The sequence below is a fragment of the Larus michahellis genome, chromosome 1 (genome assembly GCF_964199755.1).
Source record: "Larus michahellis chromosome 1, bLarMic1.1, whole genome shotgun sequence".
Lineage (NCBI taxonomy): Eukaryota > Metazoa > Chordata > Aves > Charadriiformes > Laridae > Larus > Larus michahellis.
The window spans coordinates 11034843-11051454 of NC_133896.1; the positions used below are offsets into that span (position 1 = coordinate 11034843).

General features: G+C 37.0%; 1 protein-coding gene across 9 annotated transcripts in view; it reads left to right on the forward strand.

The window, feature by feature from the left end:
* PCLO (piccolo presynaptic cytomatrix protein) overlaps nucleotides 1–16612 on the forward strand; it is a 367054-nt gene that overhangs the window by 292480 nt on the left and 57962 nt on the right. For 4 of the 9 annotated variants that reach the window (XM_074573366.1, XM_074573370.1, XM_074573368.1 and 1 more), the window contains 5 exons: nucleotides 1368–1461; nucleotides 7331–7402; nucleotides 10513–10693; nucleotides 11900–12094; nucleotides 13289–13471. In XM_074573366.1, coding sequence (XP_074429467.1) covers nucleotides 1368–1461; nucleotides 7331–7402; nucleotides 10513–10693; nucleotides 11900–12094; nucleotides 13289–13471 — 725 coding nt within the window. Of the gene's footprint in view, nucleotides 1–1367; nucleotides 1462–7330; nucleotides 7403–10512; nucleotides 10694–11899; nucleotides 12095–13288; nucleotides 14190–16612 lie in introns of those variants that run through there. The other 5 variants (XM_074573372.1, XM_074573374.1, XM_074573367.1 and 2 more) reach the window with 4 other exon arrangements.

Consider the following 16612-nt stretch of genomic DNA (forward strand, 5'->3'; position numbering starts at 1 on the left):
TTAGAGAGGAGCACTGCACAGTAAAATTGAGTTTGTAAAGTGAAACTGCTGGTGCTGAAGACCCAACATAGACGTATATGTGTCAGTAAAATACATGCGTTTTTAACATAACCTTAATTCAATCCTACTCCGGTCTGGTACCACGCATGGCACGCCATTAGTGACTACATGATTAAAATGGTCCCTGGAGTGCATCTTCGGAGTTAATCTCACATGAAAGGAATCTAGCTCATTAGCTCTGAGACCATGCCACAGTGTGTACCAAAACACAGTTCAATCACAAGTCACAAGTGAGAATCAAGAGAACGGCACACAACCAAAATTAATGTAGGGGAACCATAAGAGAGTTTAATAGGGCAGATACAGATCATTCCGTGCCATTTGGCCTTAGTGCTGGTGAACAATCCTGGGCATATTTAATTTAGTAATAAATATAGCACGTAAGTCCTCTAATGTATGGGAGGTTTGAACAGAAGAAAAAGGGCGGTTGACTGGCAAAAAGAGGTTCTTTACCTTATATCTTGTTGGGTTTTCAAAGCATTAAAAGCTTCTCTTGTTCTCCTACTCAGCTGTTTTGAGATGTCTGTTAAAATTTATATTACATTAAAATTGGAATGGAAGCAAATCTGACATCAAAGCTCAGAGAGCTAGATGAATCCATATTCTGTTAAATGTTGGTGCATTGCTTTCTCCATACTCAGGAAATGCAAAGTAGAGTAGAAAGCACTACCAATTCTTTTTATGAACACATTATCCAGCCAAACTTTTTATTATTAGCTATTGATAAAAACAATCATGAGCTTGATGCACTTCTATGTTTGTTTCCAGTACAGTTAGAGGTACAGGCAGAGCGCAGAATCAATAAGAAATTAGTGTTTCTATCATTAACAGGATATTAGTTACCCCATGGTATTCATTAAACGTTCTTGTGAGATGGGACTCCTGTAATTAGAGACTGTAACCTATAAATATAATGCATTCATGCTACTTTAAGGTGCTAATAGGAGGATGGTCTTGGAAAAGAAATCAATGCATTATCACTTCAATTTATAATCAGAGCCCAATACCTACAATGAAAGAACAAAGCATACGTGCACGTGCTGGCTGATGCTTTGTGTTGAAATGGTAGTAGGCAAAGCTAGCCTGCTGGAGTCAGAAGATGTTTTAAAAAATGATGTCAGAAAAGCATACCAAAGAAAAAAACCCAAAGGCTGTTATCGTCCTCTTGTAACCCTGAGCTGTTGCAGAAATGGGAGATGCAGTTCTTTTCTTTTTCCGGTTTTTGGTTTGTGGGTGTGTTTTTGCATTAGAACTGAAAGAAACAAAAGAACGCTAATGTAATGTTTCCTTCCTTTGTTCAAATCCAGTGCTGAGTACAAGCGGAGAACTAAGTATGTACAGAAAAGCCTGAATCCTGAGTGGAATCAGACGGTCATTTATAAAAATATCTCCACGGAGCAGGTGCGTGACTGGTAGCACTGTTCAGTGCGATTTGCTGCTTTATTATTTGTATGGTCTGCAGGGCTTACTGAGAAGGGATCAGTGCTGCTGGCAATTCTGTGAACCCCAGTAAAATCTTGCCAAATTTAGGGGAAATTTGGAGTTATTTCCTTGCCTCTGATAGAGATTACTATATCAATACTCTTGTCTTGTTCCTTTTACTCATAAAAATGGTAATTTGTGGGGATTACACTCATAATCATGTCATAACTACAGATGTGGCAATTTAAAAAATGATAATGGAGTAGAGGGAGGGAATAAATTAAGATATATGTTTCTGAAGTAGATGCAGAAAACACTGTCACTCTTTGTTCCAAAAGCCATGCAAGCTCACACAAAACACAGGTCCTACCATTTTTGTACTTATAAATATTTATGAAATGTAAGGATACATTTTTAGATTTAGCAGCAATTCACAGCAATGGGCCTGAAATACGAATCACCTGAAAAAAAAAATTTAGACAATACTTATTTTCCTTGTTACAGAAAGATTTAACTTACATCCGTGAAAGAAGTCTGTGGAAATCTCTCTTTCTTGGTGGCTTCCTAACTCCAACTGAACTACAGGGTTAAATGAGGAAGCATGAAGCAATTGAGTCCCCTTTTTCTCCATCTCCCTTTTTAAAGGGAATTTTTACCATTTGAAAAAAGCATACTGAGCAAAATGATGATCAGTCCATTTGTTTAAATTATGAAGTATATTTTATAGAATAATGGATCTGTACGTAGTCCTAAATCTTTTTGCCTTTCTTAGCGTTTTGTTCTCAATACTTTCAACTTGATTTTTCAAGGCCATTTACTCTTTCAGTACTTCTTAAAATAGCCCAGTGAATGGATTTCCCGGTGCTTTTAATATACTTCTCCAACACAACACCAAGACCTCAATATTATCTTCCTAACTTAAAATTTCATTATTCATTCTTCTTGATCATTGAGAGGAACATAGATTAAGATACTCATTTTCACAAGGAGCAAAACCCTTCCCACAGAGGGACTTGCATGGTTGCTCATGCAATCTACACATCCGAGTTTAATGGGTGGTAGCTCAGATTTACTTCAGAGGTGCCCTGTTGTACATAGTGGTTATGGTTTGCTGGGATTTGCACGCAGCTTCATGTAGGCTTGCAGAAATGGTTGCTCGTTCACAGTGAAAGTATCAGAAAAAAAACCCCACTTTGATGTTTGTCTAGCTGCAATATAAGCCCTAGGTCTTCTGGGTTTTGTGAAAAGTTTTGGCAAGTCTTAGCAATATTTCCAAACTGAGCTTTCCATTTGAGAAAGGCTCTTCCATTTACTTAATTTGCTTCCAGGTTCTGCTGTGACATTTCACAGAGCTGTAATTAAGAGTTCTTGGATGTTGGACTTTCAATGGCTCTTTTGTGATTTTAAATTGGATAATTAAATTAGTCTAGGATTTCTTGTTATGACAGAAAATCTCCTAATATCTTTGATGTCAGTTTTTGACCATTATTTGATGAAGTTTGCCTTTACGTAACATGTTGAATTCTTTGAATTTCTGCTTTCCATTTGCAAATCTCCTCCTGTTCCCTTCCTCTGAGACTGTTATGCAGTGCTTATGATTATAAGTGTGTAAGCTTTGTCTGAGCACCACATATGTTGTATATTTTGCCCTCTTGTCACATAGAAGTGTGTGCAGGAAATAGTATTTCCTTCCACACCTTTCCATGGCTTATATCTAGTGCTAAGATACCAGTGTGAGTCATTCTTCTCCTGTAAAATTCAGTTCCCTGGCTTAGAGAATACACATTTCTAAATCACTAAATAATTCCATGCTGATGATGAGTACCCTCTACAGTTTGAAGAACTATCACCATGCAATAGTATATCGTTTGCACTCATAACCCTTATGAATGGATATTTCAAAATAGTTAGGAATATAAAGAGAAGTACAAGACAATAATTGTGATAAACTGAGAATGAGTGTTCTGATCACCAAACAAGCAAAACTGCATCATACGCTAAGTTCTACAGAGTTAGTAGTCATACCGTAACATAAATTTGTGAATCTTTATAAATATTATTTCTCCAAAGCAGCATTTCCTTTCCCTCCATCAAAGCATGGGTTGCTTTCTGGCAGCAAATAAGTATTATTAAATATTTCCTAATATAGTCCTTTTAACGTCACTGTCTAGACTTTAGCTGGTTGCATGATTTTTCATTTTCCTTTTCTCCTTCACAACCCAGCTGAAATTAAAGTGAAAATAATTATGTGAAATAGATCACTCTTTGAAATGAAACAGATTTTTTTCAAGGTCAGAATGATTACTTTTATCACATAGCAAATTCTACTTTGACAGTTGGAGAAAAAATAAATTAAACTGTGAATATTTAGTAATTTAAGGTATTTGTTAAGTAATAAAGTGGAGATAATTACAATTTGAGAGGAAGGCCAAGTACACGCATTACAAATATTGTATAAAAACTGCTAACTCATGTCAAATACCTACTCAGAGCATAAAAGAAAGCATTAGAATGATTTAGGAGAAGATGGTAAAAGATGTAAGTTCTGTTGCTGGTCAGGCCGTTGGTATAATGTATGACCACTGTATAAAGTGTGGCTTTGTTCGCCTCAATTTCTTACTTGTCAGAAAGCAAATAAAAGTATTTCCTTAAATGATGAATACAATTCATTAAAGCAAATAGCTTTTGCTATAGCTCATGTCCTTAAATTGAAGGTAATATATTTAGAAAGAGTAATAATTTCAAAATCTTCGAGTGATGTAGGAGCCTATGTCTTATTTCCAAAGGTAAGAAAATGTTAGGTAGGAATATAAACAAAAATAAGTATAATGCATGATCAAATACGAAATATCCTGACTGACTGCAAGCTTTTATAATGTTTCTGAACTAATTATAGGAATTTACTTTCAGCATAGGAGAAAAACTGCATTAAAATTGTTTTTTTTTTTGTCATACAAATCCTTGTATGAGATTTTCAAGGAATATGTATTAAATATCTCAAGTAATGCATATTTAGTTACACAGACCATCATTATCCTTAGCAATGCCCAGTCATCTCCAGACATTTAAAACGAGAAACAGATACTTCTGTACGTGTGATGTCGGTTATGTTTTCCATAAGAGTAAATATTATTCACATTGGCGGTTTGTGCATATTCCTTTATTTTCTTTAAATGATGGTTGTCCACAGCAGCCTAAAGCTAACTGGAGTTCACATGCAGTATGCATGTTTTTGGTTTTTATTATAATGGTTTTTATTTTAATGTTTGGGGTTTTTTTTTCCTTTTTTTTTTTTTTATTTTTCCACAAGGCAAAGTCTGAACTTAGTTGCAGCTTAGTAACCCTTTTCTGATAATATGCTTGGAACTCAAATGAGATTCACAACATGTGTAAACTGCTTTCCTTCTTTTAGGGACACTTTCTCATTTTCCTGTCAGTACATTGCCCACTTGCAGAAACCCATGGTCAGATGGATAGTGGGTTTCTGCAATGCGTTTCAGTATTGCTGTCAATTAAATTCCTGATGGGCATCTGAACTTCTGGCTTCATGACCTAAAACTGGATGCTGTAAGGCAGAACCCTACTTTGCTGTGATGGTATAATGGCTGCTTTTAGAATCACTAGCCGTTGAGTGTTCTTTGCCTTCAATAATGGTACAAATATATATCTTCAGAAAAGCAAATTTTCCTCCTCTTTGAAACTCATTTTATGCACTCTGCCTAATAAATCTCTTTTGATGGTTTTTCATTGTCATAATATTTTATAAAAGCTTTATTAAACTAAGAGGCTTAAAATAGAGATCTCAAAGAAACGTAGAGTACTGCAAGTTTTCAGCACAGTTTTATTATCATACTAATGCAAAGAAGCTAGCAAAGTAGGGTTGCAGTTACTTGAAAATCTTCTGTGTTTTCCTCTTTCCACCAAAAATCCTTCAAATCTTTGTTTTTTTTTTTTTATCTTTCCTGGATCTATACATTCCTCTCTCTGTCCTTGCACAGTCATCACTTGAAATAAGAGGTCAACATGTCCTCCCAAAAAAAGCAATAATTGAGACAATACATTTCTGAAAAGTATTTATCCTATTCCTCTTTTTTAAAGGGTAAAAATACATATACTTAGTAGAGCATCTAGCAGGAAATATCATGCAGGAAGCTAAAAGTAGCACGGACTAGTGGTTGCTCAGCTCATTTTTTTAGGTTATTTTTCATGTTGCAGTTTTTATACTGTCTTGGAACAGGAAAGAAACGGAATTTTATTCAGTCAAGAAAATCAGCTTCAAAAATATTCTGTAAGGAATATTCAAAAGACAATCTTTTCATTCAACTTTTTCCTTAATTTTTGCAGGATATTTTTAAAAAAAATCTTTAAGAAGAATGTTGCCTAATTATGAGGAATAAAACAGAGAAAGATTAAAGAATTGTTCTCAAATATTTTTTTGGTTTAATCTTGGCTTTCAAGTCATGTTGTTGCCCACTTAAAGAGTACATTGTTGATGCTAAAAATAGTACAATTCCCCTTTGTGTTGGTTTTTCAGGATACGCTGATTTAATCTTGATTTTCAAAGACACTGACTTTGCATAGTTGCTCATTTTTCTAATGTGAGGAGGGAGCAGAAGATATTTCAAATGCATAATAATGAGATTAAATTATCATTTAAAGGCAATTTAAGATTATTAAGAACTGTCTGAATCTGTGTTGCTTTAAGCCAAGGGACAGTGGAGGTAAATAGCAAACCATGCTTTTCTTGAAAACATATATATTATGTACAGTAAATGGTATAGCTTATGATTTTGAACAATTACTTGATCCTTTGTTGTCTCTTTGTCCCAAGCAGACAATTAATAGTCAGAGCAATGACTGACACGTTGCTTCTGTTAGGATGTTGACCTCAATTGTCACATAAGATTTCTGGCTCTGACCTCTTTTATTCAAGTATGTGAACAGAGTCCTCTTTTCCTTGGTTGGAAGCGTCCAACAAATTCTTCACTTGCAAGTTCTCAACTTGACTTCATAGACATCCCATACCCCCAGGATTTGTCCTTCCCTCTTTCAAGCCACATGAATTTACTGCTGCCTCTCCAGCCACCTGCTAGCCTTTTGCCACATCCTACAACACTGGTAATCAGTCCTCTCACCATCTGTCCCCGCATACCCCTGGAATTACACTCAGGTCAATCTTTCCAATAAGGTCAACTCTTTGATCAACAGCTTCTTTGTCTTGCACCATCTTGTCATATAAAAAGCCTTACTTGTTTCTTACTGTAGCCTGTAAGAAGAGCTTTTGACACAGTTATCATGCTTAACAAGGCCTGCAGTTAATGGGTTTTGATTGCTGTCATTAGTGCCTCACAGTACAACTTGTCCTGCATGTCTGGATCACTTGCAGAGTCCTACTGACTACACTGAATTGCAGCAGTATTCAAGCCCGGTCTTCACAGATGAGATTGTGTAAATAGGGTGTTTTAATTAGAACATATGAAATTCATACTTAAATGCACTTTAGGGAAATGTGTGAGTTGAGACTCAGATCTTATGATTAGAAAAGCTGCAGAAATGCAAAAATGGGGCTTTAAAAATCAGTTTGGCTCTAGTAGTGGACACACATTCTGTCAAAAACAACTTGTGGAAATTCCTAAAATAGGACCAAGCACAAGCCCATTTGTCTTGATAACAAATAATAGCCCCAAATTATTTTTCTGAGATCCAGGTTGATGGAAGGACAAAAGCTACCTAGCTGTCACTGTGAAAAAGGGTACAAGGAGGAGATAACAAATAGAAACCACCATAAAGACTTGATGTGAAGTTTATGATGGCAATAAGGTTAATTATCCTTTGACTTAAATTGCAGCTGAAAAAGAAAACACTGGAAGTGACTGTCTGGGATTATGATAGATTCTCCTCGAATGACTTCCTTGGTGAAGTGAGTACCATTTCCTCCTCTCTAACCCTTACTAGTTGGAAAGCTGTTTAACTGCATGCTGGTATTTGGAGACCGTTCCCTTCCAAGGTATCTTGCATGTGTTAAGTAAAGCCTTTGTTACATCAGTTTTACTGCTGACTTCATAACAAATGGTCATGATTTCTTTCATTCACACCTGAAAGATGCCTTCCCTTTATCTCAATGAACTGTGGGCAAGTTCGTTTAGGACTCAACACAATGTTACTTCACTGAAAACTGAGATTTTTTTTTTTGAGTCTGAGATAGTAACAGCCTTCCCGGTGACTGAATGGGGATTCTTGTTATGACTGATAAGCTGTCTGCCTTGATTTTAACATAACATGGGAAGACTGAGGAGGTATCAGACTTTGTAAATGATTAAAGGATTAAATTCTGCCATCAAGCCATAACTTAGCACATGCACAAGTATCTGCAAGTGTAAGTAATTTGGTCTTTCTGATCAAGGTCTCATATTTAACACTACAAAATAGTAATATCATTACCAAAGTATGACTGAAGACAAAATCTTGTAATTAATAAAGAATGAGATGAGTGATTATGGGAATAAGTATGCTCTCTCTGTTAAAGGCAAATAAACAAAGGTATGCACATAAAATACAGAATTACCAGCAATAACTATGGTATCAAAAAAGTAATTAAAAATGTTATTACAGAAGAGGATTATAATTAGAAACAGAAGCCCAGGAAAATTGATTGGTTATATACAGAGTAAACCAGATTATCTCTGCTCATTCTGCATTTGAATTTTGCAAAAAGACACTCAGTTCAGATCCAGTTCCCCTTTATGTAACTGCAAAACTGAGCAATCAATGTCACTATTTGAACAATTACTAAAAAAATGTAGAGGAAGCAGCTACATGATTACTTGTTTCCTGCATATTGCATCGGTATTCTTGTTGAGTTCAGCATGTTTGTCCAAATGCTGGGCTTTACTGAATATTTCCATCATCGTTATTTATGACATTTAGAAAATGGATGCTCCAGCAGCTGCTTCTACAGGAAGATTTAAACTTTTGCCTTCAAATATTTTAAACTCTAGAACTATTTTATTTTTTAAATCATTCAGACTTAAATATGAAAACAGTTCTTCATGGAAAAAAGGAATGGAAAAGACTATCCTGTGTATTTCAGGACCAGGGTGTCCAGAGGAGTCCTGCACCATAACAACCAATATGCGTTATCCAAATTTTGCCCTAAGGACTTCCTTGAATAAGGCCAGCACCACTTGCATGACCTAAATGGCAAGTGGCATATCATAGTTCACATCCATGGAATGTGAACCCTCTTCTCCTACAAAGCAGAGCCCCTAGCCCAAACTGCCTATTGGGAACAATCCTCAACCATAGAATCATAGAAGCAAATCATAGAATCATTTAGGTTGGAAAAGACCTTTTAAGATCATTGCGTCCAACCATAAACCTAACACTGCCAAGTCCACCTCTAAACCATATCTCTAAGCATGGCATCTACACATCGTTTAAATATCTCCATGGGTAGTGACTCAACCATTTCCCTGAACAGTCTGATAATGCTTGATAATCCTTTTCCTAATATCCAATCTAAATGTCTCCTGGCACACCGTGAGGCCATTTCCTCTCATTCTATCACTTGCTACTTGGGAAAAGAGACCAACCCCCATCCGCTACAACCTCCTTTCAGATAGTTCTAGAGAGCGATAAGGTCTCCCCTCAACCTCCTTTTCTCCAGGCTAAACAACCCCAGTTCCCTCAGCTGCTCCACAGAAGGCTTGTGCTCTAGACCCTTCACCAGATTTGTTTCTCTTGTTTGGACACACACCACACTGTCTTCCAAGTCGTTCCCAAAGCCATGATAACAAACCACACCAGGGAGCTTGCTAAATAGTTATTCTGTGCAGATTAAGTATAGACTTAACCAGACAGACCAAGCCAGGTCATATACAACCTATGAAGCTGGAAGAAAAAAGGAAATAAAAAAGACTTTTAACCTTTTAGGAAAAAATCAGTTGTGAAGAGATTTCCCCATTCCTAAAATTGAAGAGGCTTTCTTTTATTCAGGGTCTTGTAATAATCTGAGAAAGGCATCGTTCCCTGAGGTAATTGCACACTTTGTTTGTCTAGCAATTCTAAAACTTTTCCTACCTGACATTAGTTTTAATCTTCACACCTCACTCTAGTCAAATGCAAGGCTATTTTGTCCTTTTCTTCATTCAAGACTCTGTGATGAATCTTTAGTACTTGACATCCCTTGGCCCTCTCAGCTGCAATACCGTTAAGGGTGGACTGGTCTTTATTGGTCCCAATGCTCATTTTTTTTCCTTCCGTTTTTAAAAAGAAATTTCATAAAACTCCTGCTAGCAATGCAGGTGGCCTAGAGCAGATTTTAACTACCATGGGGGTTTTGTTTGCCAAGTTGCTCATTTAATTTCCATATTGCCGTTGCATCTCCCTCTTTTTTTCCCAGTGAAGTTTTGAGGCCTAAATGGCCTATTTAATTCTGCTATTTTAGTGAAGCGCAAAGGTATCCCTATTCTTTTCTTTTTGTTACAAATTCTGTCTAGGTGGATTTTTTAACAGAATCAACAAGCACCAGTCTCATGTTACGGAAGACTTTATAAAAATCAACCACGGAAATATTTGCACCTTTACCATCAGTGACAAAAAGGAGAAAATAACACTGCCCAATTTTTCTATTAGGATCTGTCTGTACAGAGGCAGAATGACTAGGTGTCTTTTTAGTCTTGCTTTCTCACAAGCTACCCTTGAAATTATGTAGCCATCGTGGTATGGGGCTATGTCTGAGCTCATAGTCCTTACTGAGGTCCTGTTGAGAAGACATCAGTTCTTCTGTAGTCTTCTGTAGTTCAGACACACCAATATGCTAACAAATGTGGGTTTGGGATGACAGCTGGCTTATATCAGGTGAGGGCAGAGCATGGGCAGAGAGTCTTGAATCTGTCAGTACACAGCCTTATACCCTTAACTTCTTACATTTAGTTGCAACTTCTGGTACACAACTGTAGGCTCATATGCTGTACACAATCATTAATAGATCAGATACAGAGCCTGTATTATACTTTGATTTATTTGTAGGTATTGATCGAGTTATCCAGCGTCTCTCAGCTTGACAACACTCCTCGGTGGTACCCTCTGAAAGAACAGAGTGAAAACATTGATCATGGGAAATCTCATTCTGGACAGAGTAGCCAGCAATCTCCAAAACCATCTGTCATCAAAAGCAGAAGTCATGGAATTTTCCCAGACCCCTCCAAGGGTAGGAATGACTTGGTGCACCTGATATGAAATATTTGCCCAGATGCTACGTGGAAGTTCTAATAGAAAAATAAAGTTACTTCTATGAAGTTTGTATACACTGTTATTAAAAATGTGTTTATCTCTGTGATTAATTCATTGGAGCCAAGACTTAATTTGGCTTGATTGGTGCCAACCAGCTTACTGAGTAATTGTGTCCTTAAAACAGCAACTACAAGCTCTTTGTGCTTTGCACATGTACTATAGATTCTCTGCCCTTTTAATGTTTTCTAGTAGCCTTGGCCAAATTCAATACATATTTAGCTTTCTATTTTTCATGTTCCTTAAATATTATATGGCATTTTATCTTCTGGAAATGTCACATTAATATTTTATAGAATAACAATTATGCTATAATAATGCATATGCATTTCCAGTCAATGTTAATGGTCTGTAGCGTATCTCAATTGTATTGGAAATCGGTGGAGCTGATATAGTAGAATTATACTAGTGTTTACAAAAGCAGAATTGATCTCAGCGTCTCCTGCTCCAAGAAATTTGTCTCTCCTTTTTTTTTTAATACTAAGTAGGTGGAGGCCAGTTGCTCACTTAAAACACAGTATATGGCATATCAAAGCAAAAGCCACCCCAAACAGCACCCAGATGAGAGCCTCAGCGTGATAAAACTCTGGTCCATCTCCTCTCTATTTCTCTATGTAATGTTTTGCTAGGGATCGGTGTCTACGTAAGATCTTTATCTAAATTAGAGGTTAGTATAGAAGCTATTGCAAGTTAGGCTGTGGTTTTGGCCAGGGCTTTCGTCAGAATAAAACTGCTTGCATTAGCTAAGTATTCGACACCAGTGTAAGTGATGCTAGTTTGTCTCTACATATCGGAGAAGTAGAAAGTGGAAAACCAATTAGTCTTTAGGCTACCCCATCATTCCACAAGTGTGAACCAGCGCAGGAGATATAATTCATAGGTGATAGAAACCCAATAGTAAATTAATTATTCCGTAGGCCAGGGAAAAGGGGGGAAGTAGAAAACGGTGCCTCATGAGACTTCCCTAATCACGATATGTCCTGAGACTTCGAATGGCATCACACAGCTTAAATCTTTATTCCTTGTTCTGGAATGCAGCTAGAAAGGCCAGTCAAGAGAAAGAAAATGAAATTGTTTGTTTGTTTTTAATAAATGCAACAGTTGTGCTTCTTCATTTTCTTCGTAGACATGCAGGTGCCCACCATTGAGAAATCCCACAGCAGCCCAGGAAGCTCCAAATCTTCCTCTGAAGGACATCTACGCTCTCACGGTCCATCCCGCAGCCAAAGCAAAACCAGCGTCACTCAAACTCACCTTGAAGACGCTGGGGCAGCCATCGCCGCTGCTGAAGCAGCTGTCCAACAGCTTCGCCTTCAACCAAGTAAAAGACGCAAATAAATTCCTCAGCATGGCAGCTTAATGTTCATCTGTTGCCTTTTTCCCTGCTGTCCTTCCCTTTTTGGCTATTTTTTTTCTGTTCTTGGCACACTGTGCTCACTCTGTTCAATGTCTTTGTGTGCCTGTGTGTGAATACATATAATTACAATATACTCTTGTATTTAGAAGTCTTTTATTTATTTATTTATTTTAATTTATATAGACTGCAGTGAAACTGGCTGTTTCTCCATCAGTCCCTTCACTCATGGTCCATGATGTTCCATGGCTGTGCATGACTCACAGAGAATTCCATTGTGTGGTGGTGTTTTGATGTCAGGAATTAACTACCAACGAAATAATCAAAACCTGCAGAGATGCGGCTGCTAGCTCTTCAAGTTGCACACAAGTACTGAGAGCACATTAACAACAAGATATACCTATAAGTAGTAATCAAGAAGGACAGTACTATATACACAAAAGAATATTTAAAGTTAAAGAAAAAAGTTTTTTAACTACCTGACTGAGATTTCTATTTTTGAAACATGACTGTAAATATCTACTTTTTTTTCCAAAGGAAATATAAGGCAACATTCTTAATATCTCAGATAAAATCATGTTAATGAAGAGCAGAATCAGCAACAGACAAAAACGTTAAACACATTACATGCAAAATCAAGTTAGCAAAGTCAAGGGGAGTTGAGAGCTAAGTCAGGTGTCATAGTTCAATTTTTCTGATAATTTTTGTGCCACGGATTGATTAAGGGTCAAGATAGATTTCATCTGACAACTTTTAATAGATTAAAAAATTAAAACTTTTCCATTTAAAAGGATTGCTCTCCAGAATATACTTCAAACCAGTATCTGATTGCTGGTCGAGAGTTTAGTTGATGGCAAATTAAAACTCTCTGACTGTGGGATCATTGTGTTTGTCTTCAGGATTTGTTGATATGCCATAAACTTACCATGGTATAATGCAAAAACTGGGGGAAAATTATTTCCCTTGTCTTCACCATCATTAATAAAGAAACAGCCAGTTTTAATACTCTTTAATGCTGTGCATGTGGTGTCTCTTTGGTGTTTGAAAACACTACTTACTTAAATACAGAAAAAAAACACTTCTGTTTGCATGAATAACATTTAAGCTGGTTCCATCTGAGGATACATACTCTGGGTTTCCATTTCACCCACACTGCCACAGCAGCACATAAAAGCGGTCAGTCTAATCATGCCAGGAAGCAGCACAGACACAGCATAGCAGGAGTCCTCCCAATTCAAAGAACTCAGTCTGACAATCTGCCTCCACCAGCCAATGACAACAAAGACCAAAGCCAACTAGCCCTCAGGAAAGTGATGTCTGATGGACCAGTCAAGCCTGAAGGAGGTGAGCAGAAAGACATGGTTAAGAAACCAACCACATCCCAAATCCTTCTTGCCATGTCTACTAATTCATTGCAATATTTAATTATTTATTTTACCCCTCCATTAAGTGCTGTAAATGTTAACATGAAACAAGAACTCTGCTTGATTTTTCCACATCAGCGCATAAGTTCATAATGAAAAACTGTGCTAAGAAACATTATAAAACAACAAACATGTGCACTTCCATTCCACTGGAGGACTTAGACTTCTGTTGAAAAATGGTACAGCTTTGCTCATGTTGTTGCCTAATAAAAAGCATGCATCCAAGCTGCTCTGCTTAAGCATGATTGAATATTTCTTGTACTGTGACAAAAAACTAATTGCACATTTTTGTTTCTGGAATTCTAATTGCGACATTAACAATTTCTTTTTCCTCTCCCAACGTAGTCGTTATGTCACAAGTCAATAGCATAGATAATTTTTCAAACCACCAGTGGAAAGGAAAGGAGTTTCGGTCCATGTATACCTCAATCTCTTGATAACTTTACTATCAGCCTACCTGTAGGCACCTGTACACCAAACTTAAATACCACATATCATCAATTTCTCCCTTCATCACAAATAAAGAGCCAGAATCTCAGTTGGTTCAAATTGGCACTGTTGTTTTGACTTCTGGAGCATTTTGCTTATTTCCATGGAATCTGAGGGATTATCCCAATAAACTTACAGACTGGTCTCCGAGATCTTCTCTTGTGCTGTAAGCCCTTCTCAAGCGCTCATGATTGATTGAAGGTTTTTCGGTCAACACCATTGCACACCATGAGCAGTACAGTCTTGCTGAAAAGGCTGTAGGAGAGAAAGAGGGAATGATACTTCAAACAATATACCCTAAAGACAACAAGTCATTAAGAGAACTAGTGTGATGTTAAAACAGCTAATTAACAGGGGAAAATTTAACAAATAATTTTAAAAATTGTATTTAGGAATAACAAGATGTTTCTTATGAGAGCCTTAAGAACCCTTCCATAAATATATCTATCTACATACATGTGCACATCCACCCCCAGACGTATTATCTTACTCTATAGCCCAACTCCAGACACTCAGTTCAGGCAGAGGCCAGAGGATGTCATGGTACTAGCTCAAGCATGATGACTGAAAGGCCCATCATATTCCTGGGATGTATACCATAGAAATCTAATTCTGGAAGGAATGTCCTGTGAGAAGTGGCTAAGGACTGGAGAAAAGGAGGCTGAGGGCTGACCTCATTGCTCTCTACAGCTACCTGAGGAGGGGACGTGGAGAGGGAAGTGCTGATCTCTTCTCCCTGGTATCCAGTGATAGGACGTGTGGGAATGGTTCAAAGCTGCATCAGAGGAGGTTTAGACTGGACATTAGGAAGCATTTCTTTACTGAGAGGGTGGTCAAACACAGTAACAGGCTTCCTAGAGTGGTGGTCAATGCCCCAAACCTGTCAGTGTTTAAAAGGCATTTGGACAATGGCCTTAATAACATGCTTTAACTTTTGGTCAGCCCTGAATTGGTCAGTATTGGTCAGTATTGGTCAGCCCTGAATTGGAGTAGATGATTGTTGTAAGTAGCTTCCAACTGAAATTATTCTATTCTATTCTATTCTATTCTATTCTATTCTAAGTAACTATTATGATCTTTTGAGATGACATGTCTGTAGACATTTATCATAAATACTTGTAGACTTGTGATGCCTTTTGGCATAGACAAAAAATGCTAAAACTTCTTGATTGTGATATGAGGTTGAATCAGGGTTCACGTACACTTTTATGATAAGGAAATAGCTAGGCTGTTGGCTTCAAGTATGCTTGCCAATGAATCGTTATGCTAGCTTCTTTATTTTTAAAATTGCAAAAAGAATATGTATTGATATGCATTTGGCTCAGCAATGTTAAAAGCATCATAGAGAGTTATCAGAATAAGAGCCCACATTAATATTATTAATATATAAGTAAGGTTACTATGAAGAGACGTGGTACTTTTGTCTGTTTACTTCTGAGAAGTATGCACAATGCAGTGTCACCTGCGCAAGTTTACAAACCTGGTTTCAGATCAGTGAGAAGTTTTGGCTTCTTCTTGTTGTACAAAAAGTAGTTTGTCCTAATTTATTCATATGATGTGGGCCAATAACTACCATTTTGAGGTTAATGGATCTCATGCATTTCAGCAGGAATAAAAATCAAGATTAGTTAATTGCAGTTTTGTGGAGTATGTAAGTAAAACAAGAAGAGACTATGACCTGGAATAGAAAAAGGACCAAAGATACTCAAAGCAGCTTTCCATTTATGGAGTTCTTTGTGGGACGAAGAAGAGATGAAAGAAGGAGAGGTTTTAAAAATTCTTAAAGTTAAGACTATTGTGAACAATGAATATTAGGGCATCATCCATTTGCAAGTCCATTCCTACAGGTTTGCTGTATGGTTGTGGTAACCACCCCCATTACAGCCTACTTTACTGCCACCAGGAAAAGAACCCACTATGAACTGGTCATACAGACTGAAACAGCCATCTTGGCAAGTTACTAATTTTTTGTCACTACATCTCAAAGCCTTTTATTAAGGAAGCCATTACAGATAATCCACAACATCATTATTATTTTTTACCCCAGTTATTTCTCTGTGAATTTTTCAGAGAACAGCGCCTTTTAGAATAACTCATGTTTTTTTCAGCCCAAGCTCACAAGGTGGTAGCAATCTAGCAAGATTTCCACAGGATGATGGGAAAAATTCTATTCTATTCAATTCTTCTCTACCTAAGAGAACCCTCAGAAAGAGTTTCCTCCTTTAACTTAGTCTCTCAATTGCTTTTTTTTTTTCTTGGTTTGGTGCTTGAAAAAACAAAACTAAACAAGAACCCTCAGTCATTTTTAGAATGCCCAGACAAATCCTTCTATACTTCCATCTTCTAGGACCTTTTCTACTAGATGTATTTTCTCAGTTATTAATTGTATGTCTGATGAGAAGTGAAAAGGAAATCATAAACAAAACCAGCACCTGTGGTATAGTTATTATACTTTGTGAATGCAAAGGACTTGCATCAGTTTAAGTTTATTGGACTAAATTATATCTGTATTCAGTTTAAACAGTAAAAAAGTGTATTTTAATCAATCTCTTTTAAAATTAAGGTGAAGCTA